At 37.2% G+C, this 26,916-nt stretch overlaps 1 protein-coding gene across 2 annotated transcripts; it reads right to left on the bottom strand.

Annotated features, from left to right (window-relative positions):
• Positions 1–552: 552 nt before the first annotated feature.
• On the bottom strand, positions 553–26,115 carry LOC131789665 (phospholipid-transporting ATPase IA). 2 transcript variants are annotated; one of them, XM_059106813.2, is made up of 46 exons: positions 25,907–26,115; positions 21,784–21,889; positions 20,650–20,749; positions 20,108–20,206; positions 19,980–20,025; positions 19,610–19,650; positions 19,440–19,513; positions 19,056–19,125; positions 18,771–18,824; positions 18,605–18,678; positions 18,304–18,374; positions 18,003–18,043; positions 17,336–17,462; positions 16,807–16,845; positions 16,085–16,176; positions 15,778–15,813; positions 15,462–15,539; positions 14,584–14,672; positions 14,172–14,229; positions 13,449–13,563; positions 12,978–13,060; positions 12,320–12,369; positions 11,629–11,698; positions 11,401–11,485; positions 10,565–10,704; positions 10,237–10,284; positions 9,636–9,726; positions 9,066–9,130; positions 8,803–8,883; positions 8,677–8,706; positions 7,991–8,073; positions 7,560–7,668; positions 6,935–7,012; positions 6,743–6,853; positions 6,232–6,306; positions 5,765–5,887; positions 5,352–5,430; positions 5,162–5,223; positions 4,879–4,935; positions 4,681–4,788; positions 3,968–4,056; positions 3,795–3,855; positions 3,372–3,415; positions 3,165–3,223; positions 2,931–2,974; positions 553–2,645 (listed from the first exon to the last, which is right to left on the bottom strand). In XM_059106813.2, exons 1-46 carry the CDS (start codon positions 25,995–25,997, stop codon positions 2,592–2,594), a joined length of 3,480 nt encoding a protein of 1,159 aa, XP_058962796.1. In that variant the 5' UTR covers positions 25,998–26,115; the 3' UTR covers positions 553–2,591. The 2 variants fall into 2 exon arrangements, with proteins under 2 accessions (XP_058962796.1, XP_066017115.1); XM_066161018.1 differs by lacking the exon at positions 25,907–26,115 and adding an exon at positions 25,257–25,440.
• Between the last annotated feature and the right edge of the window lie 801 nt (positions 26,116–26,916).

Below are 26,916 nucleotides of genomic sequence, written 5' to 3'. Positions count from 1 at the left end.
AAATGATTGTTTTCGTAATAACCTGAGCAAAAACTGTTTGTGGACAGTGTGTGTAGTTTCCACCAAATTATAATTAAGTCACTAACTAGCCTCTTCAAAAGCTGGACATCTTTTCAAGGCAGTTTGAACAACACTTCCGTTAGACAAGAAAAATTTCTCGAAGAGAAACGGACATTTATTTGGAAACGAAACTGATGAAAATTTCGAGGGATAACCTTTCGTGGTATTGCATTTCCTTCGACAAAGATTCACGTCTCGCTTTCGTTTGGGAAAGCAGAATCTTCAGCTGCTCTTTATTAACCGCCGAAGTGCTCTATGTGCAAGTTTTTTTCTTCATCCCATCTGTCTGAAACAGATCTACCCAAAACTGTCCTCTTTCACTTTTCCGGTTCGAAACATGTTACTTTGACTTAACTCATTCGCCTCCGACTAAGGGTTTTGAATGATTATCAAACCTATAGTGTCAAACTATACGCTGTTGTTTGTTTGTCTTTTTTTTTAATGATGCTTTATGAACTTAAAATAAATAAACACCTACACAGGAGATCATCATTTGTTTAGGCTTCACTTTATTGTTTACATAGTTCATCAGTCCATTCTAGCGTAGATGGTAACAGACCATGTCATCAACTACTTCGTATAATATGTAATGCTGAGTGACAACAAAAGAAAGAGACTACTTAGAAACAGTAAGATCCAGCTAATTCACAGAACTAAGAGATGACAAAGTGGTGATTGGTATAAAGTCCACGTGAAGATTTTCCATTAAAATGAACGTTTTGTAAACATAATGCTAATTGTGCAGTCTCCAATCAAAGAAGGCAAAGTTTGAAATCTTTAACTTTTTTGATTGTAAAGAATTAAATAATTTTTTCGATTTATTTTAAATAACATTTTAAGGGCTAATTTCCTTCTCGGTAATGAGAAAACATTTCGATTTTGATCGACCATTTGTATGTGAAAAAACGGAAACACAGTTCTAAAAGTGTTTAAAGACAGGAAAGGACGCCAGTTTACAGCCATGCCTCATGTAACAAAACTATTCGCATATCATTTTTATGCTTTATACTAAATGATGAGCTAAGGGAAGGTTTCGCCCCACTGCAAGTTCGCTTCCATTACGACGAGTTCGCCCTTTCAAAGACAACAAGTTCACCTCTAAGTCTTTCCACTCATTGAATTCTCTTTGCGACAAAAAGTTTTTCCTGTCAGATTAAACCATAGAACCGCACGATCATCATCCAAACTTCTTGCTTTGTGACCACATGCAGTTGGGTGACTTGCCTAAAAATCTATAATCTCTGTGCTCCACAATCAACTTAAAAAGGAATCCACGGTTTTTAAACTCAAATGCATAAACACCTGCCTGAATGTTAAGTTTATTTGGTTGGCGTGATGGTCTGGGGCCAAGCAGTTCTTTTCCATTAGGTGGTTAACTCAGTGTGGTGGAGTGGGGCGCGAACTCGTTAGAGTCAAACTTTCAATGAGGCGTAACCTCCAACTGGCGTTATTGCATAAAACAGGTATATGACTATGACATAAATCTCTATAACTTATTGGAGTCCTATGCAAGCAACATAACCAAACTATACGCTCTCAATTAATTTGACAAAATTAGCAGCTGTACGTATAAAATGCAAAAAAAAATTCCACAAACTTGGATCAAACGAGAACTGGAGCTGATTTTAGTTGTCAACAAATGCGTCGCAACTATCTTTCGCTAAAATCTGTCTAACTCAGTTCAGGGCGTGAGAAAAAGATCCCACACAAAACCAAAAAAATCTAGTTTCGCTATTTTTTGTTTGATAGTGATGTTATTAAAGGGAAGTGCACCAGTTAAATGAATTTGTGCCGTGGAACTCGATGCGTATTTCTCTCCCGGTTTTCGTCAAATTTTGTCGCCCCAGACCCCTTTCGGGAGTCAAAGAACTCCGATCAATAAAGTCACAACTAGATTGAATAAACACAGAATCTAACTCTTGTCTTAATGTTCCCGCAACTCTAATTTTCGTTTGAGCAAGTTTTAACTATTCTCCAAAAATATTATCATACAGAAAAATAAACGCTGTATTAAAAAAAGAAAAAAAGACTGTATTAAACAGCGCGTAGGAGTGCGTAACTTAAATTCATATGGCTACAATGGTGCTTTTTCTTCTACAAAATCTCTTGCTTTCTATGACTCCCAATAGTATCACGTTTTCGGAAATCTCCGTCAAAAGACACGAACGCCGTCCGACTCTTAACGCCCAATCAGATTGAGGACGAGCCTTGTGTCGGCATTACGTAATTGGTAAGGTCACGTTACCCAGCAACATACTTTAACTAAGGACGGTCTATGAACATCTTATACCGCATTAAAGACGAGATTCTACCGAAAAACAAACTTCTTTCCTTGCTCGACGAAAAAAAAAATATGATACAACAATATTCCTTATTTCCTAAATTTACATTCAGAATTATGATAATTTCCATCATTCGAAAACATTGATATTGCGAAATACCCTCTAAATAATATATAAATTTTTTATGAAAAAAATAATAACACTAATATTTTCTACTTCTCAAACGTGAGGTTGATTAGGATGAGTGCTTTAGTCGCCTCGAGGTTTCTTCAGAGTGGTGTCATAACGACGAATAAGCTCTGCCTGAAATAAATAGATAAAGGAAATATTGAATTAACTTCGAAACTGTGCTCAATATACCAGACCCAGTTGTTTAAAGGGCGGATAATGCTGTCTAACGGTTAAATCGCTAACCAGTGGAAAAGTGTTACCGAAATGCATTGTGCTCTCCGCTGGATAGAAACGTGTCTAGTGCATAGTGCAATTCGTAATCCGTACTCATTAATCCATGAACTGTGATCCGTAATCCGTGATCCGAAATACGCGATCCGTAATTCGTAACCCTTAAAGAGAAAAATATGTAATTACCTGTCCCACTCGAGCATCCTCTTCTTGAGAAAAGGCAAATCCAACTACGACAAGAACAACGAAAAACAAAATCAGATCGCGTGAAGTTTGAAACTGACCACTCTTCAAAATGACTTAAAGAACACAACATGAGGCCAACAGATCAGAGAGTACGATCCGTTGTCGACTTACAAACTTTTCGGAATTTAAACCAGCACTAAAATAAAACTAGAGATAGATAATAAACTTCCTTACGCGCAGAAGCACCACGGTCTTTCCTGTCCTCAAACGCTTCATTTCGTGACCAGATTTGTCTAAAAAATAGCAATTTCATAACTGAAATATCAAGACAGTTTTAACAAGAGGCAGACCACAGAACACTTTACGGTTTCTGAGAAGTCATGGGACAAAATATGAATTCCTCATTTACCGGTCAAACGTTTAAAGGACAAAGTTACTTACGTGTGTATAGCATGATCTGACATAATTAAACGACTTGGATCTCCCTGCAAAAAAACGGGAAAGAAACGAAAGCTCAGAACAAGAAACGTGCCTGTTCAATTGTTATCAGTAGTGTTTCAATATCTATCAAAGGATCTCCCAGAGAATAAGACATTATTCAACACACGAATCACGTGGTGGTTATATCGTGAGCTAACCGCTTCTGGAGATCGTAAGTAAGTAAGCTCTGTAGTGCTGGCCTGTACGGAAAATAGCTGAACGCGCGCGACGCACCCACAAAATGACCACGCGAGAGGAGAGCCCAAGTTAGCACGTGCGAAGTACGTTCTCATTTTCTACTTTGCATCTCTGACACCTCTAAAGCCAATTCGAGTTTCTGTGTAATTCACAGAAGAATAAATAAGTAAAAGATTCTGCACTTACATGCTCAGCTTCAACTTCCTGAATTTCTTCTTTCAGAGTTTTGTAAAATGTTCTTCGAAATCTAAAGACAACAACAAAAAAAGGTAACGCATTGGCGGAGACAAGAACAGTTTTCGTCATGGTTGTTGAAAAAAAAAGAGAAAAAAAAAATGGAGAACAGAGAAATTGCTTACATCTTGTATAAGAAATCCAGCAGCAGTGTTATCATCGGTATGATGAAAAGAGAAATCCAAAACACAATACAAGAGTACAGCATACGATCCTGGAACAAGTAAGTAGTGGACAGACAAGACAATTAGTTTCCATACTTTAAGTCTCGTCTGCAGTTTTCATTTAAATCCTTGCACAAGAGAATTTCGTACAGAGACCAAAAAGAATATTGCTTGAAAGTATTTCCAATATAGAATGATGTGTAATGGCCACCGTAAATAGTTTCTTAAATTGGCCTTTTGAGCGTTTGACCTTATTCAATAGAAACGCTAGCTTTAAAAACTCTCTACAGTCGCTAATTGACATATCAACTCAGTTATACCAAATTAGCTTGTAATACCCCACCCCCAGTTATACCAGATTATCTTGTGATACCCCACCCCTAGTTATACCAAATTATTTTGTGATACCCCCACCCCAACCCCTAGTTCTACCAAATTATTTTGTGATACCCCCACCCCCACCCCCCGTTACACCAGATTATGTTGTGATACCCCCACCCCCACCCCTAGTTATACCAAATTATCTTGTGATACCCCCACCCCCAACCCCAGTTATACCAAATTATCTTGTAATACCCCACCCCTTACCGACACAGCACTTTAGAAACGTAGCCCTTTTTTCCGCACATTAGATCGTTACATTGGTTGCCGGAAGACAAAAAACAATTCCATACCTGTCCAATCATGTGAGGAGCAATATACAGAGCGATATCAGGAATACAGTAAATTAACAGGAATATGAACCAGCTGGCGATACTGCCCCAAATGGCCACGTGACACAACTGCAGTTTAAGACAACATTTGTAAGAAACGCCAATAAATTCATATCAGAGCAAAATAAAACAAACACAACCAGAAACTGTGCCACTAACCCAGTTCCAAGTGTCCAGTTCCATTCCAGCTTTTATACAAACCGTAATGACGACTAGCTGTTAAGGAGGGAAAAGGAATGACTTGAGTGTCTTTCTGTAAGGCCCAGTAGGTCAACAATATGTCCGTATTGACCGAGTGGGAGGGCCACACAGGAAAATATTTACCTCAAGATCATTAAATTTAGCCACAGTTGATACCAGGTTTGAGAATCGAATCACTGCGGAGCCTTACCATGAAGCTCTCTTTGCTCATAAGACGAGTAACAAACCAAATTAAACTCACCGTGTATACGACATTTCCTAGGAACCATTCGCCTACAATAACTCCATCACTGAAAGGGGCCTCTGAAAGTCCAACAATGCAACATGAGATTGTTTTGAAAGTAGCAGACAGAAATCATTTTCTATGGAAGCAAATTGGTTTTCTTTTTTTTTTACTTCTAAGAAGCGAGGTAGCATCAGTCAAAACTCACCGTGTCTTAGCATGAAACAGGGAAGATAAAACAGCAGCAAGGAATGGTACACAGACGCAGCGATCCACATCCAGAATACCTACAAAAACACAACAATTGGATCGTTTTGCAGCAAGAAAAAAAAATCATGAACAGAAACCGCAATTCTTGACCGCTAAAACTTTGGCCCAATTTCAAGCAAAAGCAGACTTAAATTCACTTTCTTTCGCTGTCACTTCCTCGAAAAAGAAAACCTCTCTCCTACACAAAACCCAAAGACTCTTGGATTTCTCTCATGCAATGACTTTATGAGCATCTTCCCGTGCACTTAACGTTGACACGCACTTTCTGTTGCTACTAAGCAACACCTTCAATAAAAACCGCTGGCTGAAAACAATACTCCCTAATGGAACACACGCTGAGCAGTCTGTTACCTTAGTATTGTAAATCTCGGCATTCTGTGACTCTTTGTACAGTTTGGGGTATTTGAGCATGCTCTCTGACGTCACTGTCCGATCAAACAAGCCAATGGCTAAAGGGGGAACTGAAGTGAATACCTGAATTGAACAGGCAATTAAAAGGCAAATGGTTATAAACATACAGGAAAAATTCAATTTACAGTCGAAACAAACTTAGAACTACATCGTTTTTTTCTTAGCATCGCTCTGTTCTCGGTGAAGAATACTAACGCCACCTTTTCAATCAAGCAAATCAACTAAATCCAATCGTCATTTGAATTGGCGCATTTTCCCGCGCTTGAGGTCGGGTGCTCGTATTGACGTTGAGTTCTGATGGGCTGACATTTGGTGGCGGAGCAAAGGACGTTTTCAATACGTTTAATCCAAATTAAAGTGTTCGCTGCAGGAAAACCACGTCTGGATTCCAGCAAATAAAAACTTACCACATTGTAAATACCAATACACCACTTGTCAAACAGGATTTGGCCAGAAAATCCATTGTCAAGTGCAAACCATAGCTGTAACAAAAAGATATGGCATATTACGAAAAAATGCCTCAGATATTAGGTAATATCAGCTGAAACCTTTCATACAAAAGGCTTTAAGAATTCACCAAATCTGTCAACGCAACTTCAAGCACGCATGTGCGAGAAACTTCGCGTGCGATGACGTACGTATGACGACACCGCGCTCAAGTTAACACGCGCGGTCATACTCGTACAAAGGCTTGCTGGGGAAAGTTTATGTTTGCTCCAGTATACAAAAACCTGTCATGCGGACACAGAAAGGAGAGAAGAAAGCGTCTGTATTAGAGAATGACATTAAAAGGGGAAATGAATTGAGCCTCGGTAAAAGCACTTTTGCCTACACTTCACAAATGAGATGAAAAGTCCGCACGATTCCTCTGAGAGATTTAGTCATGAGGACTGGAGAATCAGAGTTAACTGGACTTACCTCAATCACATACAGACAGACATTCTTGTAGAAAGAGTACAGGATGAGTTTGGCTAGTCGTTGGTAACTCCATGCTCCATGGACAAACAACAACTTGTTCAGGTAACGGAACTGAAAAAATTATGAGAGCCAATCAACATTCGATATGTTATCGCTACCAGTGTTAACTACACTAACTTAATGTTGCCTAACCTGTGCAATGGCGTAGTCTGAAGCGCTGGCAGCCTGCAGACCTTCAACTCCACTGATACCTACACCAACATGAGCCGCCTACGGAACAGAATCATATATATTTTTGAGAAGACCATTTTAAATAGCGCAGAATATCTTCACATAACGCTTACTATCGCGCAAAGTTGACCGCAGGAATGTGGACTCACATACAAAATAGAAGACTGCGCATGCATTAACAAGCAGAAACGATTTGCATCAGCCTTTAGGGGGAGGAATCGCGTTACATTTCGTGGCGTTGCGTGACGACCAAGAGTTTGAGCTTGCAATTCCCCCCGCAGAACTCCAAATATCGTTTCCTTTCAGCTAAGAGTAAGTCTTGAATCTGTTTGATAGAGCAATTTCCAATTGAGAGACGAAAGCAATTCGAGATTTCATCACGGCACCCTCTCAACCAATCAGATGCGGGGTTTTCCCGCCTGTTTTCACCTCGATTTCTGATTGGCTCCTTTTGATATGTTCCTTTGCATTTATTGGTCGTCGTGATTACTTTGGTTTTGGTTAATCGATACTCAGTCGAAATGCACTTTACCATATTCAAGCATTAATACGGAAAAAAAAAATCGGAGAAGTTAAAACTTTTTACCTGAATCATGCCAACATCATTTGCTCCATCGCCAATAGCAAGAGTAATGGCGTCCTTTACGTGCTGCTTGACGAGTCGCACAACTTGAGCTTTCTGAAGAGGAGACACTCTGTATGTAAAAAAAATACATCCTGGTCAAGATGGTTTTTGATTAGTTAATAAAGTCGCGCGAAATACTCATCCAATCAGATGTAAATCAAAACCAAACCGCACGCTGGTCGCACGCGCTTTCCCGCGCTTTCCCGCGCTTGAACCTCGTTACGAGTCTTTACAGTGTTTTTATTGGTTCGTCGTGTCTGTTCTGATTTGAGGTTCATATTGCTTTAGTTTTGCCTTTTAACACTCCAATGAATAACTACCTCGAAACTAATAATTTAGATATCGGTTTAGTGTTACAAGAACAAGGAGGGAACATAAAATATTCCTCTAACCTGCAGCAGATGATAGCTTTACAACCGAGAGCCAGCTCCAAGAAACTCAACTTGAGTTCATCTGACAATCCATGCAACAGAGTCTAAAAGCACAGAATATCAAATTGTATGTAAAACGTTACAACGTCGAGTCGAAAACCCAAAAGTTTCACAGCTGCCAAAAATGTCCTTGTGAATAAGTTAAAAGAATTTTTAAAGAGAAGTCTGTACTTGAGTCCAGTGTCCCATCCAGCGGGAGCTTATCTCGGTTTCTATGTAACATGGAGCGGCAAGGAGTATTACTATTCCCCACTGGATGGGATGCCAGTCCCTCGCAAGGTCCCCCCCCCAGCATTTCATCAGGCTTCCTTAACATTTCGCTGGAACACATTTATACTCCTGGCCCCGGTTGTTCGATGTGTGGATAACCCCATCCGCTGGATAGCGCAGTACGTTTTGTGAACACTTATCCGCTGTATAGTGATTCACCATCGGATAGAGATATCAATCCTTTGAACAACTGGGTTCTGGTTGGAGAGAAACACTGTGAAAGTAAAGTGTTTTGCCCAAAAACACAACACAATGACCAGACCGGCCAGGTCTTGAACCCAGACCTCTCGACCCGCAGTCCAGCACGCTAATCATCAGGCCCCCTCGCCTCCCGCTGGTAGATAAGGAGTGGAAAGAATCATATGAGCACATTTTACCTTGCCAGTTATGATTAGTCCAAGATCATCCTAAGAGAAAAAAAACAGAGCGACTCGTCAATAGCCAATTTCAAACCTTTTAAAAAACAACTTTAAGCTCAAAGAATGTGTCATATCATAACGCACCCTTGTGGCAGACGGTCTCTTACTCGATGAGCCACTCCGACCCACCAATTTGACATGTTCATTCAACCACTCACGCGTGCCCTATAAAAATTGAAAAAATTTAATGCATTGTTAACACCTCCTTCCCCCCCACCAGGGGTGGGCTGGTAGTACCCACCCTCTTCGTATTTAGTTCATACTGTAGCAAATGGCGTTCTCTCTCCACACTTTAGAATGATGATAAAAAGATGACATGATTCCTCTGCACATCAAAAACTACTCACATCCAGTGTCTCTTCGCCACAGATTAACAGCTTCATCTCCGGAGTCAGCAAACGGCAAGCGTAACCTGAAAAAAAGGAAAAAAACTGTAAATAGAAGGATAATAAGCAAATACTATTTCTGCAAGTATACTGTTGCTTGACCTTAAAAGGCGTTTTTACACGGCTCTCTTAGCGGGCGCAGACACGTCAAGAAATAAGTAGGGATCCCCAATTTTTATTAATGTAAACTAAACGTACCATGTTATTCAGGGTGGGTACGGACCCGTGTATTTTTTTTTAAGATTTTGTGGCCATAGGCGTTTATCATGGCCCCAAAGCTTGAAAAAAAACTTGAGTCCTTACCACTTACTTTACTGCCGTAGGTCTCTGCCCTTGTGTTCTCGCTAGATCTAACCTTGAAAGATGTAATACTACTCGAGTGAAAACTCATGAAATCAGTTCTTAAACCCGTGACCCCTTTAAGAGTCTAAAGGAGCCAAGGATTTGGAAAGAACTCATGGCTACTCTTTTTTGTCACCTTATCTAGCTTAAATTCCAAGGAAAATTACGGAGTATGATGATGAATATTACCAATGTTGATGGCAGTTTCTTGCTTGTCACCAGTGAGAACCCAAATCTTAATGTCGGCATCCGCTAGGGCAGCAATGCTTTCTGGGACACCCTAAAAACAAATGAACAAAACAAGATTAAAACGAATACACCCTTTTCTTAAAGGTAATTTTCTCGTCCGTTTCTGTGTTATCAATCCATAAATTTCTGAAAGTGGAGACCTTGGTCACTTGGATTTGAAAGCGTGGTGTTGTTGCTTTCATTTAACAACAACTTCATCGTATAAAAAAAATTACCGCAAAAAGTTAAAGCATAAACAGATTTATCAAGAATAAGAACCGTTTTAAGTAAACTAGTACTTTGTTGCAGAGTAATTCAAAAAGAAGATAAGTTTGTTTTATCAACAAGACGACAATAGGAATTATCTAGGTTGCAACTTTTGGAGGACGTTAGTTTTGAGTGTTCTGTACTTTCGAACCTTGACAGACAACATTAACCTTGAATTTTGATTTAAAAAGACCCATTACTAGAAGTACACCAACCGATAATTCCTTCCTAGGACGCAGTAAGATCATAAAATAGCCAGTCATATCTTGCGACAAGGCACTGTATTAAAACTTACCTCTTGAAGCTTATCTTCAATGGCCGTGGCGCCTAACAGGAACAAATTCTGTTTAAAAACAAAAATACATTAATAAGATACTTGGTCGTAAGGAAAATTTATCACGAGCAAATTTGACCTAAAAGCCTTCTACTACAATGACGTAAGCTGTACAGAGATCGGTCCCTGATTGGTCCCTGATTTTGCTTAGGGTTAGAGTGTATCAACCAATCAGGAACATCAGACAGATCAAAGCAGCACAAGGTAACTAGTTTAGAATTCTTACAAGAGAGACGCCCAGTTCGCTTTGTCATATGCGTGGAATCGAAGCAAAAAATGTTTGGTCAACCTTCTCGATAAGTTCAGCAGCGTCATCCACGTTCTTTTCTCTGTTTTCCAAGCTTGTGGAAGCTTTGTAATAGATATCACTCCACCGCTGGAACTCCTCAGGCTCCAGCTCAGCCATTGCTATGCAAAGAGTGCGTAGACCTGGGATGGAAAATTACACACAACTAGTCGTTACTAGGATATCAATTTCACAAGTCTCCATAGCGCAAGCGCGTTGAGGCAATAGGCTTATACCATATTTGGAGCAAGAGGCGTAAAAGGGTTTCCTGCATCGAGATGTCTCACAGGAACCACAATTCACTGTATTTCATGTTACACTTAGCATCATATAAAATTTTACCTAAATAGAAGTAAACTTGCCAAAAAGAGATACGCAAATCCACAAACTTCCAGCTTGAAAGGGTATTTTTAAGTTAAGTATTTTTAACTTTCTGGCAGATGCACAGAAGCATATAGCCTGGCGGGGGAGAAGGTTGTATACTTCTGATTTCAGACAATTTTTTCAGGTTAAGAGACTGTTTTTTTCGGCAGTGACATTCAAGTATTTAAATCTAGCCGTAATAGCTAGGAAAATGCGAAACACAAGCGTAATAGGAAAGAACAGTTTTAAGCCGTCTCTTGCTCAAGAAAAAAAACCACCGCAATACAGGAATTAAATCAGGCAAGAGTGCAATAAATAGTTCAGCTTTTCTTGTGCTTAAGTGGCTAATATTTCATCTGTAATAATGAAAATCTGACTAACAGCGTTTACCGTATGATTGGTCGGAAAAATCGGAAATGTCCGGGCACACAACGAAGATTTAACCCACTGAATGCTGCAGTTTTTGATCAACTTACCTTCTTTAGCGAAGTCCTCCAAGTGCTCTACAGTGCTATCCATGTACATCTGTTTGTCTTGCAATCTCTCGAAGATTACTGTATCCTTTTAAACAAAATGACACATAAATGTTTCGTAATTAACTAGTAGATATTCAACTTTAATCAAATGAACATCATTATGAAATATAGATATGAATTGAACCTAACAGAAAATCAAAGCTGGAAGAATATTGAAATAAAACTTACAGCTCCCTTGCAGTACAACTTGATTTTTCCTTCTGGAGTTCGAACAATTACAGACATCCTCTTACGAGTGCTAAAGATGAAATAAAATACAACGTTGACTAAGGCAAAAAATGATGTTATCTAATTTTCATTTATTTCATCAGCTTCTCTATTGGCAAATTTAAAACAGTTGATTACAAGCTGCGACCATTTTGGTCACCATGGCGAGTATAAAGAATCTATTTGGCGACTAACATTTCGACAAAAGTCGAAATGAAGAACATTTTCACAAGTGAAGGTCGCCAAAAGGCGACATCTTAAAAATTGAGCTTGGAGCCCGAGCAAAGAAAGGTATTATATGAAGAAGTAATTTGAAGATTGCAAGCTTTTGTTCCCCGGTTCAAAGGAAAATTAGGGTGTATAATTCAGACAACGGATATTACATGTTAGCGAGAGAGGACACTCTATCTTCTCTTGATGTTAGTTGGAGTTTCATATTTCTATCTCCATCCCCGCCAACTTGATAAATACCTCAAATGGCCTCAGTACAATAATTGTGAACATCGTATTCAATAATTTTCTTAAACTGCTATTCTCCATTCCATTTTCGTCGCCTAAATCGTCAATCGTGCGATAAGAATTGATCTACGATCCATGAATTCATTCTAACAATGTCAGACACTTACAAAGTTTTTAAAAGATTCACATTTACCTGTTAAATTCTAACACATTTAGGACTTCATACACCTCTTCCTGGCCCATCTGTGTCAAGAAGAAAACACAAGTTACAGCTATAATCGCAATTGTAACGCCCAGGATTGAAGCAGTATGAAGAAACTATTTCTGGTAATATAAGGGCTTACTGACAATGGTTTTAACTCATCCCAGGAATGGGGGAAAGGGCGGGTGCTCTAATGTTAAAGATTGCAGCTATAATCGAATTTGTAACGCTTAGGATCGAAGCAGTGTGAAGAAACTACATCTAATAATATAAAGGCTTCATGACAATGGGTTGTACCTCATTCCAAGAAGGGTGGTACTCCAATGCTGAGGCCATAATTAGCCTAGTAGGTATATACGCCCCTAAAGGGTGTGGCTTTTGACCCTTTGGGAAGGACATTGGGTCAGGTTCTGAATACTCTTTCCAAACGCGGCCTAGACTTAAGAATGCCCTTTGGCGACGCAATGTTTTTCACATTCGTCAGGTCTGAAACCATTCATTGTGATCTAAAATAAGGGATGGGTTTCTAGAGCCATGCCGTGAATCCGTTCAGGAATTTTTCAAGAACTCTCTCCTGAGAGAATACATTGGTGGTCAGCTATAGTGCCTCAGAGAATACATTGGTAGTCTGTTATAGTGCCTTACGTACCGCGTTGATAATCACTGATGTAGGAGTCCTGACGTTGAACGAGAAGCCTAGTTTCTTAGCTCCCTTCACCAGAGCACCTTCATCTAAAAATATAAAGAACTCAATTTTAAATCGAGACCAAACAAAAATAAATTCTGGTTAACTCTGTTATGTTTAATATAAAAAGTCTCTAATCAACAGACTATCCTTTCTTAATCAGTGTTTCTATCTGATCCTCATCATCGGCTATACTCTACCGACCGTCGCCAAAAATCTACTGATAGCCTGCAGATGATCCATGGACAATAACAGAAGTTCGACAAACAACAAAATGTCGCATAACGAATCAATGCATGCACTAGAAACTGGCCTGACAAAATGTCATTAATTTGACTCAAAACTCTGTCAGAAAGTGTTATTCAAATCCATGTTGAATAAAATGATTACACGCTTCATTTGAGGTGACTCAGTGTAAAGCAGAATTCGCTGTACCTGGAGAGGCGGCTTGATAAACAATCTTATCAGGATTTCCTGGTTCTCTTTCCGGAACAACTGTATGGCATACAGCTAATAACGTCAAAAACTCTCGAATCACAGAAGCTGTCGGCTATAAAAATACAATTAATACAACCTTGAAAATTGTTAGCAGAGCTTCATCTGAATGCGCATAGAAAAGTCCGCTTTTTCGATATTTATTAAGTAGCCATCACAAAAACATTTGACTCAGAGTGCATTTGGTTCGCTATTCGTAAAACTAAAACTAATTTCACAGGAGTCAGTGGGAATTCGAAGTTAATCCTTTGACTCCCAGAAGTGATCAACATGAAACTTCTCCTTATAATATATATACATTATTAAGCACACAGGTAACGAGAATACTCAGACTTATCATGTCAAAGTTGTCATCTTGATCTAAAACCGAATTCTCGTCACTAATTTACTAGGAAAAGTGTAACCGCTAGAAAGGAGAATTAACAATCAGATCTTGGGAGTTAAAGGGTTAAAACAAGAAGACTCTATGAATCGATGAGGATCGAGTGTGACGAAATCGTGATTGGTTGTAGTCTTGAGCTCATGTCTTCAGTCATTTACTATCAGCTAACTCTAATCCCCGCTAACATTTTTTGTTTTCCTTGGGGGTTTGAGTTAGCTGGGTTAAATTGTACATCAATTATGTGATAATTAACTATGTATGTAGCTGCTCAATATACTTACATGGTGTTCTCTAAGATTATCTAACAGAGCTGGATCCATGAACGTTTCTCTTCCACCACTGACATGAACAAAGAAAACAAAACATCAAGTATATGACAAAGAACACACCGATTTTACTTCCTAAAGTCTGTACCTTGTCATCCATAGCAACAGAGATCGGAGTTTCCAATCCCCATAATTATATGGCTTCCAGCTACTCCCCCAGAAATGACCCGAGTCGATCGTTCACAGATTTATTTGCCGCATTTTGTTCTAAACTTCGGTGTTAAGGCTAAAAATCACTTACTGTTCAGCGGAACATTTTAAGTCATATCTTTCCTAAGAGGTCGATCTCGGGCAAAGATTTCATGCCATCGCGGGTTTCATTGTTGGTATTCAACAGCATGCATTGCTGATAATCTATCATTTTTACCTGTAACTGATTCCTCCAATGGAACATTTCTTAAACTCCATCACGTTTCTTGTTAGCGTGCCTGTCTTGTCTGAGAAAATGTACTTCACCTGTGTAATACGAGAATAAAAAGTGCCTCAAACTCAAACGACGACTTGAAACTAACTCAGTCAGGTTTGTGCCTCGGTGACAATACAGGGCCTTCATGCTGTAAGCCTTTGTCAGGACTGCCAGTCATCGGAGCGTTTTTTAAGTCTAACGAAATGATAGCAGGGGAGTATGCAGTATTTTCAAGAAGCGGAGTTCTAAACTGTCATCTTTCGTGTCTCCTGCACAAGCTCAACATCTTCCAGCGTTTGTTAAGGACCCATATTATCATATTAAGAAAAAGTTTCCATGTTCAGTAGCAGATCACAGAAAACGTCAAAGCCTTTGACGGTCTGATAAGAACAATGCGCCTGGTGTGTCACTGGTGTTCTCACCACATTTCTACATCTTCTGTGATTTATTATTGTGCAGACCCACGCCACAATGGATTCTTTTTATTTTATATAATAAAGAAGCAAAAGTTTTGATGGTAACGTCGCCTATGTGTCTCCTCCAACAACTCAACATATTATAATAATTCAGCTTATTAAATAATTGCCAATCGACAAGCTAAGAAAAAGGGCTAACGCTTGAAATGTCAGCTTTAAAACTCTTTACGGTAGCCAATTTACGTTATCAACTCCAGTTGATCATACAAATTACCCTGTTATACTCTCCCACCAACGCAGCACAACGGTTTCTTGAGAAACTTACCCCATTTAAGCTCTCCAAATAACCTTTCACCTTGTGACGATATTTCAAGTACATGCATGGTTCATAGGAATACATATCAGGTGTCAATAAGAACAAACCTGCCCTAACTCTTCGTTCAGATTGGAAGTTCTTGCCATTGCTGGTGTATCTGTCTCATCATAGTACATGTCAATATCCTGTGACAAAAGAAATGAACAGTTCAATTGAACATCTCCGAAGAAGGAACTAAGGTGACGTGTTGTGTCAGTTTACATGAAATGTATCTTGTTTGGAGACACTTCGATGTACGCACTTGTTCACTAACTTATCGAGCTGTGTTTGGATGCGTGGACGTTTAGATAGTGCATATAATGCGGTTGATAGCCTTGTATCTTTTAGAGCAAGAAACAATGAATTAAAAGCAAAAGTACATACTAGGTTTATGAAGATGGCTTGTATGAACTTCACAACCTGTATGAACCAAAAAAAATTAAGTTAAAACAATTTGTGACCGTGTAGCCGAGTAACATTCAATAATGGGCTATTGGGAAGAAAACTTCCCGAAAAACCTGCCAAAAGTTTTCAGCCTAGGTGTTGGCCACCAAGTGGCCGACAGAGTGCTGACAGTCGGTAATCTGTCGGTAATCAGTCGGTGGTTCGTCGGTAAGTTGTCGGTAGCAATAGCACCATAAAACCGTATTACCTAGTAATGAGAAATGCTGTTTTTATCATTGGACTGTACCTCAAGTGTAACTGTCAAGCTGATAGGGATCAGATTATTGAACAGAATGATGAACGTCAAGAAGGACATGCCAAGATTCTGGGCTTTTTTACCTAGAAAAACAAGTTTTTGTCATGCTGAGGAAAATGTTTTTTTAGCGATCAGAAAGCAAAGAAAGAAAGATCGTCTGCAGTTTATCCCAGTCTCTGTTGAACAAAACCACTCATGATACTGCTACACCCCCCTACATTGTGTCCACGTGTACCCAGATGTGGGCACGTGTTAGTGGACTACCACTGTGTACACAGTGTCATATGGTGTTAGGAATTTTGCGAGTGTTTATTGCCTTTATTTTGCTCGTAACCCTTTGTACATCCGAACATCATTATGCATATTCTCCATACTGTTCTCCATACATTTCTTTAGGTGCTGACAAGGAGAATTTGTTAAACAATCATAGGCTTCTTTGGTTGGTGACCATTTCCATTGTGCTCATGACCTTAATGTATGATACAGGGGTGATATCATAGGGAAAAATGAGATGCTAGTAACTTTAGGGGTTAAAGGGTTAACAGTTGGCCTGGTGGAATTTTTTGGTATTTTACCTCCCAACTTTTCATCAGGTTTCTCTAACAACCTCCACCCCCCACCCCACCCCAATTCACCTACTCTTTTGCCAGCGTCACTATTTCAGCCCTCTATCTACATGACCTTCTGATTACGTACTATCATGCTTTATTTACCAGAATATCCCAGGTACCAATCAGTGTCCCGATGGTTATCTGAAAAATAAAGGTTCACAAATATTGAATTTTATTGACCAGTGTACAACCTAAGTGAGACAAGTGCACAGTCAGTGTGTGAAGAAAATTTAACCACAAAGAGACCAGAGGGTAAAAAAATGTAAACTCTCTACATCCAGCTAGAGCTTATCCAGGTTTCTGTAGCATGAAGCCACTGAGAGTTCTGCTACACCCAACCCCCCTAACCTTGATGGGATGCCAGTCCATCACAGATTACCCGTCAGCATTCCATCAGGCATCCCAGACAGTTTACTACTCCAAGGTGAAGAAACTCCCTGAGAGTGAGGTGTCTTGACAAAGAACACAACACAATGACCCCACCAGGTCTGAACCCAGTTTTCTTGTCTAGAGTCCATTGTGCTATCTGTTTGGCCATAGCCTCTCCCAGAAGTTCAAAGGAAAGCCTGTGTAAATTTGACTACAAACTAATGAAGAACAGTGACAACAGTAATATCACAAATGCACCAACCTGTCCAAATCTTAAACCCAATAGTACTGCAAAGAGCCAGGACAAGAAGCAGCCCAAACAAGAATAAGATTTGAATGTTGGTAGTGTGATCTACATTTGACCTCTTGATGGGAGCAGCTGTGGAGTTCTGAAAAACAAGAGAAAAGTTGCCATGCATCAGGAATGCACCTTTATTAAAAAATTCAACCAAGGTTCTTAAAAACTGTATCACAGAATCATCAACTCATGGTCTACATCAGAGATATCACCAAATTGTGTGTAACAAGAACTGCTTAATATTTTGCTTTAACAATAATTTAATTTCTTCCATTTTTGTTTAGCAATAAAGCTACCAAAATATTATCATAAATTGTTAGATGTACAATACAGTTATGTGTGTGCTTTTGTCAAGACACAACACAGAAAAATCCCTGTTCAAAGGCTGCAAAAGATGGCATACACAGTGCCAGCCTTGTGAGACACAAGAAGAAAGGAGGAAATAGGTAGACCAGCAGTCACAAGATAACATGCTTGCTGACTGAGTTAGGTTGGGCTAGACAGGAATACATTTGGCTCTCTTTCAAGAAGTATGGACCTCAGTGCACTTGGCCCATATATCATGACCATGAGCCAAATTTTACAGTCCAGTCCCCTCACTCAATCAATAATGACATATTAATGACATCACCTGCATAAGTTTTGAGTCATGTCCGGTATAGACAACTAGACCTAAAAAGATCACAAGTAATGGGTTATTGTAATAATAACAATAACATTTTATAAACAGACTGTAATAAATAAAAATAAATATAATCAAATAAAATAATATCATTAATTTTTCTTCTGACTTTTCCAACTCTTTTTTAAGATCATAAGAAGGTAACTGATAATGTTGATTAATTCTTGCTTGCCTTTTTCATTTTAGCTTTGTGCTTTTTTCTTTGACAATTTCACTGTAATTAGGTATAACTCAATTGTTCAGAACTCACCAAATACCCACTGTGTGTTCCTTAAATTTGCTCCTCTTAGCAAGATTTGCTCTGGACCAACTGGTTTTGATCTAAAAAAAAAAAAAGGTGACATTTATTAATTACCACTTCCACTTTGAGATTATCATCACCCCAAATCATGAAATTAAGTCTCACTAAGAAAAATACTTCCTTTGAGTAAATTTGCGCCTTAAAAGACAAATTACAAAAGGGGCAGCCTATCTTGATGCACACTCATGATAGGTTATCAACTAATATAGTTAGTTATAAATAGAACAAAGTTTCTAATCAGTATATTTACTTTTGAGTTTGAAGAGTGATATTTCCAACAAAGTCGTAAAGTCGATTATTTGGTCCTTCACACTCCACACGTCCCTAACGACAAATTTGTCACTGTTAAACACATTCCTTCATTTCTCAAAAGTAAAATCAGACAAACCAACATTTTGCACCACAAATCCACATACTTGCATACAACGAATCTCTAGAAGTGATGTCATTTTTGCAGTAAGGGGTAAGGCCTGTACAAAAAATGTAATAAAGTTTGCTATCAGTAAGAAAATGTTTCATGTACAGGTGATGTTTTAATATTAAAATATCTGTAATGAGCAGATCTGCTACTAACAAAACTTGAAGCACAAATTCCTTATTAGAATTCATAAATTATTAATCTATCAAATATATATCATTTTATCTGATTACAAATCATATTGCCTGATTAATAATAATTAGTAATGGGATCATTTGCTAACCTGTCTGATTTTTAAGTTAGTCTCTCCATCAAGATTTGATGTTTCTATGTAACACATTCCCATTGGCTCACTGCAAAGGAAAGAAATCAAAACAATGCACCAAACAACACTTGTGATAATGTATCACTCTATTTCCATAAAAGAATGAAAGCCTCAAGCATCAAAGGGCTAGCTGACTCACTGATTGCAACTGACTGATGGACCAACAGACGGACGGACAGACAAATTGACTGACTGACTTACTGGCTGGCTGACTGAACAACTGCCGACAGATTGACTGACAGACAGACATGCTGATTGACTGACCTACAAATGTTTACATCAAATGATTAACATATAAAAGCTGGTAGTTCCCTTCAGTTAACCAACCAAAAAAAACTTCACCTTGATGAAACTAGTATAAGGTCTGCTGGAAAAAATTGTCCATTGACCACCTTCACTATATCCCCAACTTGAACCTGAAAAAAATAACAAGATTCTCATTTAACAAAAAGCAAGTGAATACTCTGATACTAACCTGTAGTCATTTACAGTGTCTATGGTTTAACTCTCACCTCAGTCCATAGTAACGACTGCATGGTATTATCTCTAAGAACTAGAAGACAAAAAATTGAGTGCATCACAATAAAGTTGGCTAACTTTGTGCAAGGCAATCAAAGAAGGAAGATGCTGTAAATTAACTAGTGTTCAAAAAAATGAGAAAAAAAATCAGGAGTAACCCATGATAAATCAAGCTCCAGATTAACATTTGGCAGTCAAGTGTCTTGCATACTTTAAGAATTGGAACATGTAATACTTGTAGGTATGAGGATCTATTCCTAATACAATATACTGTCTTGTAAAAAAATTAGGACTACTTTTGTCAATGTTAAGTATGGTACATGTTGATGAAGCTGTCAAATTTCTTTGTGAATTAATAGTTACCTTTAACCCTACGATTGTTAACCTGGTCATCTGCTTGATGCCTTTTCTGTGAGAAAAATAATTATTGATCACATTAAAAAAAAACTACCCTTCATCCAATTTTATATATATTAAAAAAAGCAACTTACATAGTCTTCTATGATCTCTTTTACAGCAGAGCAAGAAAGAACGAAGAGAAGAGGAACAGCTGTGGTATAACGCCCAGTTGGAGACACATCATCTATTTGCTGAAACCATTTAATATCAAAATCAATTTATTTTCTTTGGAGAAGAAATTAATTTCCCATGGTCTTATATTTCTATTTCGATTCAATCACTTGGCCCAAGGATGGAGAATATTTAATGAAAAGATAAACACCATGAATTCAAAGTGAAGATCATCATATTTACTCCTAGAAATAACTATTGGTAATTACTCAATCTATTTATCAAATGAATGTTACATTTTTCCAGGAATAAAGAGGACCAGACTGTGTAAGTTACAGAGTAAAGGTAATTAAGATCTTTCACCCGGTTTTGAAGGAAACGCATGAATTGTGATAATTGTACTGACATTCATTAAAACTTTTTTCGGACACCCACCCCATGTTTATTTGGCCCCTAAGTTGTAATTGAGTATAGAATGTACAAAATCTACTGCCCTATAGTAAAAGTTTGTACTTTCACTCACCTGCAAAAGTGCAATAAACAAGAAGAAAACATTGGAATATCGACTAAACTGTTCAAGGAGAAACTTGGGAAGAAATGTCAAGAAGTTGTACTTGGCAGTGCTGTAAAATGAAAATATATATTGCTGGTGATAATAAAATACAACAAAATATTGTCCATGGTCATTGAATAAAGAGATTGTTTGTTTTGTCATGAACATGGAAGACCTGAAGAAAATTCTTAATGTTTTCATAAATTAGCCCTCAAGGTCAGGGTCAAAAGTTCCAACTGGATATACCAGTAAGTATAATCTGTGTTCCATCATTGTCTTTCATAATATTTTCTTTCATTCTCCTTCGCTGACATTGATATATGTAAATTGTTTTCTAAATTTCTTAGAGTTCTATAACATGTCATGTACTTTGGCACAAGCTCTCCTTTTCCTTTCTTTTCTTCATTGGCAAATAAACTTTTTTTTTTCCTTCTGGCAGGCATTTATGATTTAAGGTTGCCAGACGGTGGCTTTAAGAAAGGTTGGATTTTGAGTAGTTACTACTTTCAGGACTTCCTAACAGCACGAATACACATATAATTGTACATGAGTAAATTTTTCAAAGACAAAAAAATTGCACAAGCCCATAGGGCAAGCGCAATTTGAAGTCTTTGAAAAATTTACAAGTACTTATTACACCAAACTGCACTTGAAATTATATTATTTTGTTAACAATGTACATGAAAAAACATCACAGAAAGTCAAGAGAGACAAACTTTTGAAAGTGTGTGCATACTAATTTGTAACTTTGCACTTCTATTACGACTTTGCACTTGTGTAACATGAGAATAAACTTGTTTTCAGCCAATCACAAGCATGTAATTTTTTCAAGCACATTATTAGGCATGAAACATGCAAGATCTTTGTTTTTAGTAGCAAACCAATAAAATATTAATGATGAAATCAATAGATAACTAAAAAAATAAACAATTCAATTATTAATCAATAATACAATATAATTCTGATACAATTCAACTTTTAAATTCATTTGTAATTTCAGTTTAGTTCACAACTGTCTCACACAGTGAATCTCAGCTTGATAATAAACAAAACCATACATTTCATGTATTTATTATAATTATTGTATATATTTAAGAAACAAACCTAATCTTGTTGTTGCAAAACTGCTGAGTTTGTGGTTTATTAATGATGATAACTCTCTCTGCTTCTGAACCATCAGTAACATCATTTTTAAGAGATCCATAATTATCTGTAAAAATAGACAAAAATGTGAATAATTTAATGAGAAACAATCTGAATAATCACGACTCTAATTAAATACTAATAAGTGCTGCTGACCAACAATTCTGTGTGACCACACAATTCATTGTTTTGAAATCAAGCACAAAATGGGACTCGTAATTTTTGGGCATTAGAGAGGTTTCAGTAAGTTTTGAAGTAAAGAGGCAAAACCTGCTGAGTAGGCAGCTAATGAAAGTTTGTTTTTTACTCTTAACTAATGTTACTAATTTCAGAGGAACTGTTACCTGTTAAATTAACAGAGAACAGAATTTGTGTTAAATACATTTGTGTACTGTTGTCACAGTTTTTAGGAGTAACAATGTTGTAATAAAAGCTGCATTTTGTTTGGAAAATCAAAATTGAAAGAGAGGCAACAACTCTTTCATAAACACTGCTCATAACAGTTTACCTTAAAAAAAATGAAATCAAAATAATTTAACTCTGGTTGATCTTGTTTCACTTTGTGGGGAAAAAATAAAATCTACATGGAGGAAATACGTTTTCATTTATTTACATAGTAAATATAAAAAAATTCTAACCAAAACTTCACTATTACCTATAACTGTTGTAAAATTCAATTATTTTTCAGTGACTATTTAAGGCCAGCAGTTTTGATAAATTTTCTTTTACCACACAAAAGTTTAAAACATCTTACCAGAGGCAGCAAATAAAAATATATAAATTTTCAGACAAAGGAAAACTACCCACACAAAAACAAACTTTGCTTACACAAGTTTACTTTTGACTTAACACTTAATGATCAGGGCTCAGAGAGAAAACAAGAAAATGTTAAGTCATAAATCTGTTTGGAATTATCGTTTTCTCATGCTAACGACACTTAGGTGGAAATGGCCATGAATGTCAGCATTTAATAATTTAAATTAAGGTACATGCACATAAGAATAGACAGAAAACTTAATTGATTCAAAATTTGAATGCATAAAATTCTTAGATGAATAAATAAAAAAGAAGTTATTTAAATAAGAAAAAAGCTTCTTCCCTACTCCATGATTTTTATAATCACAAATATAAAATCATTTACAATGCAGCAAAGAAAGTCTGAAATCAAAATCAAATGGTTATGCAAAAAATTAACTTTTAATTAAAATTAAATCACACGTCAATGCTAAGTTTAAATATTATAATTTTTCAGTTTCTCCATATTTCAGAGCAATAAGCTCTTTTTTATCCCTTTGATCAACATTTCTTTAAGACCTTGTGGAATAAAATTATTGATGGAAGAAGAGCCATGTGTATAGGACCACACTTTTTCAAAAACAACAAACCAATATTGTAAATAATTTGGGTGGAGAGTCTTCACAGTTTAAAAATTTACAAGAAATTAAATTTCTTTTAATGCTATAAAATATCCATGACAACTGATGTCAAACTGACCCCCTGAATTTTAATATGAAATAAATGTTGTTTTAGTGAAAGCTAATGAAACAGAAAGCTAAGGAAAGATGAACACAATACTAGGCTCAATACCACAGACTATGTTGACATAAAATGCAATGCAGGAAAAAAAGCCTTGGTATTTAATTTACTGAAATTGTTGCAGTAAGCTATGTAAAGTTAATGTCTTGACCACATGTTGATTGATTTTACTGTGTCTGCATTTCCTGACCAAACAGCAAATCTACCATGAGGTTTCATAAACAAATAATTTATTATGATTTAAAACATGAAATAATTCTGTTATGATCAAAATCAACAGTTTTGAACAGAAAAAATCAAAAGAAGAACTTTAATTGAGCCAGATCACAAATTGGGCTAATAGATGACTTTGTAAGTAATCTAGCAATTCAATACCTGTCCCTGTCTGAATTTCATTTCAAGAAAATTGCATCTTGAATATTAATTTAACCTAAAATATTAAATAAAAGTGGTAAAATAATAAACTTGTACACAGCAGCAAAAAAGTGTTACCCATGACAAGAAGTGACCCTCAGGTCAATGGTATCTTGCATGATTTTAGTACTGGCACTCCAAAACCAACATCATTTTTTACACAGGAGCCTAAACTCAAACAACTTCCTCTCCAATCTCCATCTAAATTTCACCCTTGGTAAAACAATACTCAACAACTTGAATCTACCCATACCTAATAAGTTGCTTTGTTCCTACTCTGAACAGTTTTATTTAGACTATGACTATAACTGTGTAACAGGTCAAGACAAGAAATTGAGAATTATTTCTAAGCAGTCATGTATCTATTTGGCATTTTTCAAAGCATGTCAAGTCAGGTTCCACTGGTTCAGTATCATTCAATTACAAAGCAATGTATCTTTATAAAGCTTTGTTGCCTGTTAAATCCTTCCTCAAAATGTTTCATTTTCACTCAACCATTTTCTATACTGCAAATAAATTCAATTACCTACAGAAAGTAACAAAACTTAATTTATCTGCCAATTTTTGCTGCCTACTCCAAATAATTCAAACTCCTGATAACTTGAGCCTCTTTCAGTTCCCAACCAAAGCTTTACTTAGCCTTGGTAGGCTAAGATCAAATGACACAGAAAGACTTTCTTACAACTGTGACATTGGTTTTTCGATGGGTGCCTCAACACCACTTAAATCAGGATAACTCTAAAAACAAGCTTAATGTTGTTTTTTTTTTTACCAAACACAATTTAGAGGTTTATTTTATCAGAAATAATATTTCACCAGAAGGGGAAAAAAACTAAAGCCCTATTTTGAAGGAGAAAGTGTTAAGGAAGAGTTTAAAAAAATATATATGTGCATTAAGATGTCTAAGCTTCTAAATGAAGCAGAACCAGCATCAATGTTATAAGACTGTAAATGTTCAAAATGTGAATTATATATGTACCAGGAGATAAAACGATTGGAGACCGCGTTATAAACGGAGGCCTACTGTTTTTAAACATGCTTACAGCTGATGAATTTTTCTTTGGCCTCGGTGCGTTACACCTGTCGTGAACTCGACTCAAAAGAAGTTATATCAGTTTATTTTCATCCAAAATCAATTTGTCACTTCTGCTTCAAAACGAAACATAGCTGGGTCGAGCACTCATGGAAAAAATACTAAATTTTCTTATCAACCAAGGGGTTTGGAGGCCTTTGGCAGATTTGAAATCAATGCAAATGATTTTATATAAATCCAACAATAATAGATTTTCTTCAAACGAGAAACCTATCGAATGATACTGAGATATATCAAAGGTAAAGCATTTTCAAGACCTGAAAACGCGTATAGGCAATTCAATTCCTAGAAAGAATATCAATTAACACGATTTATATTCGAGTTTGACAAGGGTGTTTCATGTTTTAACTTAAATTTCCCCATTTTCAATTTCAACGAATTGTATACCAACCATTATTTCCATCGTTTTTCGAACCTGACGCCGTCAATTTGAAACCTTCTGCCATACTTCGACGACCAGATCACTAACACCCCTGGCCAGCATAAAGATTTTCAACTGAGAGAAGCATTTCCTCAAAAAAACAAATACACATTTGTTCGCCTCCAGAATCCACCTAAAATTCAGAGCTTGACAGAGACGCGCTTGCGCATTGTGGGCTATTTTCAGCTGTTCGCATTCTTCCGGTTTTGAGAAGATCACCCGACGATTTTGTGTTTATGTTGCTCCAGGTGTTTTTAAATGGCTTCAAATGTTCGATAAGATCACAGGTAAAGCTAAGTAACCCGCTTCAAACGTAAAGGCAAGACCTTAGAAGACATCACCGGCGAAAGAAAACATAGAAATTGCAACCGCGATCAAATGGCCTTTGGAAAACAATTTATTCAAAATAATTCAAACCTTTTTGCTATCGATCGGACAGGAATGCACTTAATTTGTTTTTAAATGGTTGAAACTGATCAAATATATTGATATAGTATAAACGTTTTCTCAGTTCTACTTGTGAACTCTAAACAAATGAAGGACAAGCCTTGTCTGATCCTGCTCCACCTCCATCGAGGTCGTTGATATCCAACTCTCGAAAGCGAAATCACAACACTTACCTGCAGCGCTGGTTTCCGAACTATCTAAGACGTCAATCAGCTCCGATGAACTTCTCTTGACTACAGGTCTGTAGGATGCTTTAGAAGCCATGTTTCAGTGTAAGGAAAAGCTCGATCGCTTACATGTTGCCCGCCAAAGAAGCAACGAAGTGAAATGTGCCCAGACCTCGCTCATATTAGGCCGGAAGATACGTTTCCGGTGTCTTCAGCTGCCAAGTATCTTAAGAGCGGAGTGATGGAGCATGGAAAATTTGAATTACGGCCAAATTTATCTCTTCATTTCAGAATACAGCATGATTACAGTATACCAAAAGTTATATTTTTCGGTATCCAAGCAGGTTTGGTTTAGACTCCTCTATACACCTGCCGAAACAGTGTTTATCTGAAGGAAACAAGAATATAAATTTACGGAAATATAAATCACTTAATCTCACTGTTTGTCGTCTGGATCAACTTCATTTGCATTGACCTTCAATGTGCCATGGATATGGATTAGAAGGGTGCAGAGTGTGCTGGGAACTGGGTAAGAGGGAGGGGGGGGTCCAAACTTTGGCTTTTCTTTTCAATCTCCAATTTCATTTTCAGATTTCCAGTTAGAAAAACTGACAGATTGAAAAAAAAATCTTTGCCACCTACATTCACCTAGAACTTGTACCAGAGTTATCTCCAAACATCTCCCACAACTGACCATCCCCACAAAAATTTCATTATTTATCATCATAGGTTTTTATATATTTAAATTCACTTTGATTGTTTTGATGCAGTGAGTGGTTGTAAAACTGAAAAGAATAAGAGTGTTAGTTTTCTGTGTTAGTCCTTTCCCCCTAAGACTGACAAGCATCTAATTTCTCCTTACAGTATGACCCCTAAATCAAACCAAAACATTCAGGTCACGAGAATTTACTTGTCAGTCAAACATTAAGGTCATGAGAACAAAGTCAATGATCACCAACTAAAAGGCTCTTGAATGTTAAAAAAAGCATATTACTATTCTTACCCTAAACTCTGTG

The sequence above is a fragment of the Pocillopora verrucosa genome, chromosome 14 (genome assembly GCF_036669915.1).
Source record: "Pocillopora verrucosa isolate sample1 chromosome 14, ASM3666991v2, whole genome shotgun sequence".
NCBI lineage: Eukaryota > Metazoa > Cnidaria > Anthozoa > Scleractinia > Pocilloporidae > Pocillopora > Pocillopora verrucosa.
The sequence above is the reverse complement of the archived record's forward strand: the minus strand, read 5'-3'. Positions and strand labels throughout refer to the sequence as shown.

What these genes read in the sequence shown, in the direction of transcription:
- LOC131789665 (XM_059106813.2), bottom strand. Translation starts at nt 25,997, where the DNA reads ATGGCTTCTAAAGCATCCTACAGACCTGTAGTCAAGAGAAGTTCATCG. An exon ending in ATCACTCTTCAAACTCAAAA is followed by an intron (nt 18,375 to 18,604) that starts GTAAATATACTG and finishes TTTTTTTTTTAG; the next exon opens with ATCAAAACCAGTTGGTCCAG. An exon ending in AACTGGACACTTGGAACTGG is followed by an intron (nt 4,789 to 4,878) that starts GTTAGTGGCACA and finishes CTTAAACTGCAG; the next exon opens with TTGTGTCACGTGGCCATTTG.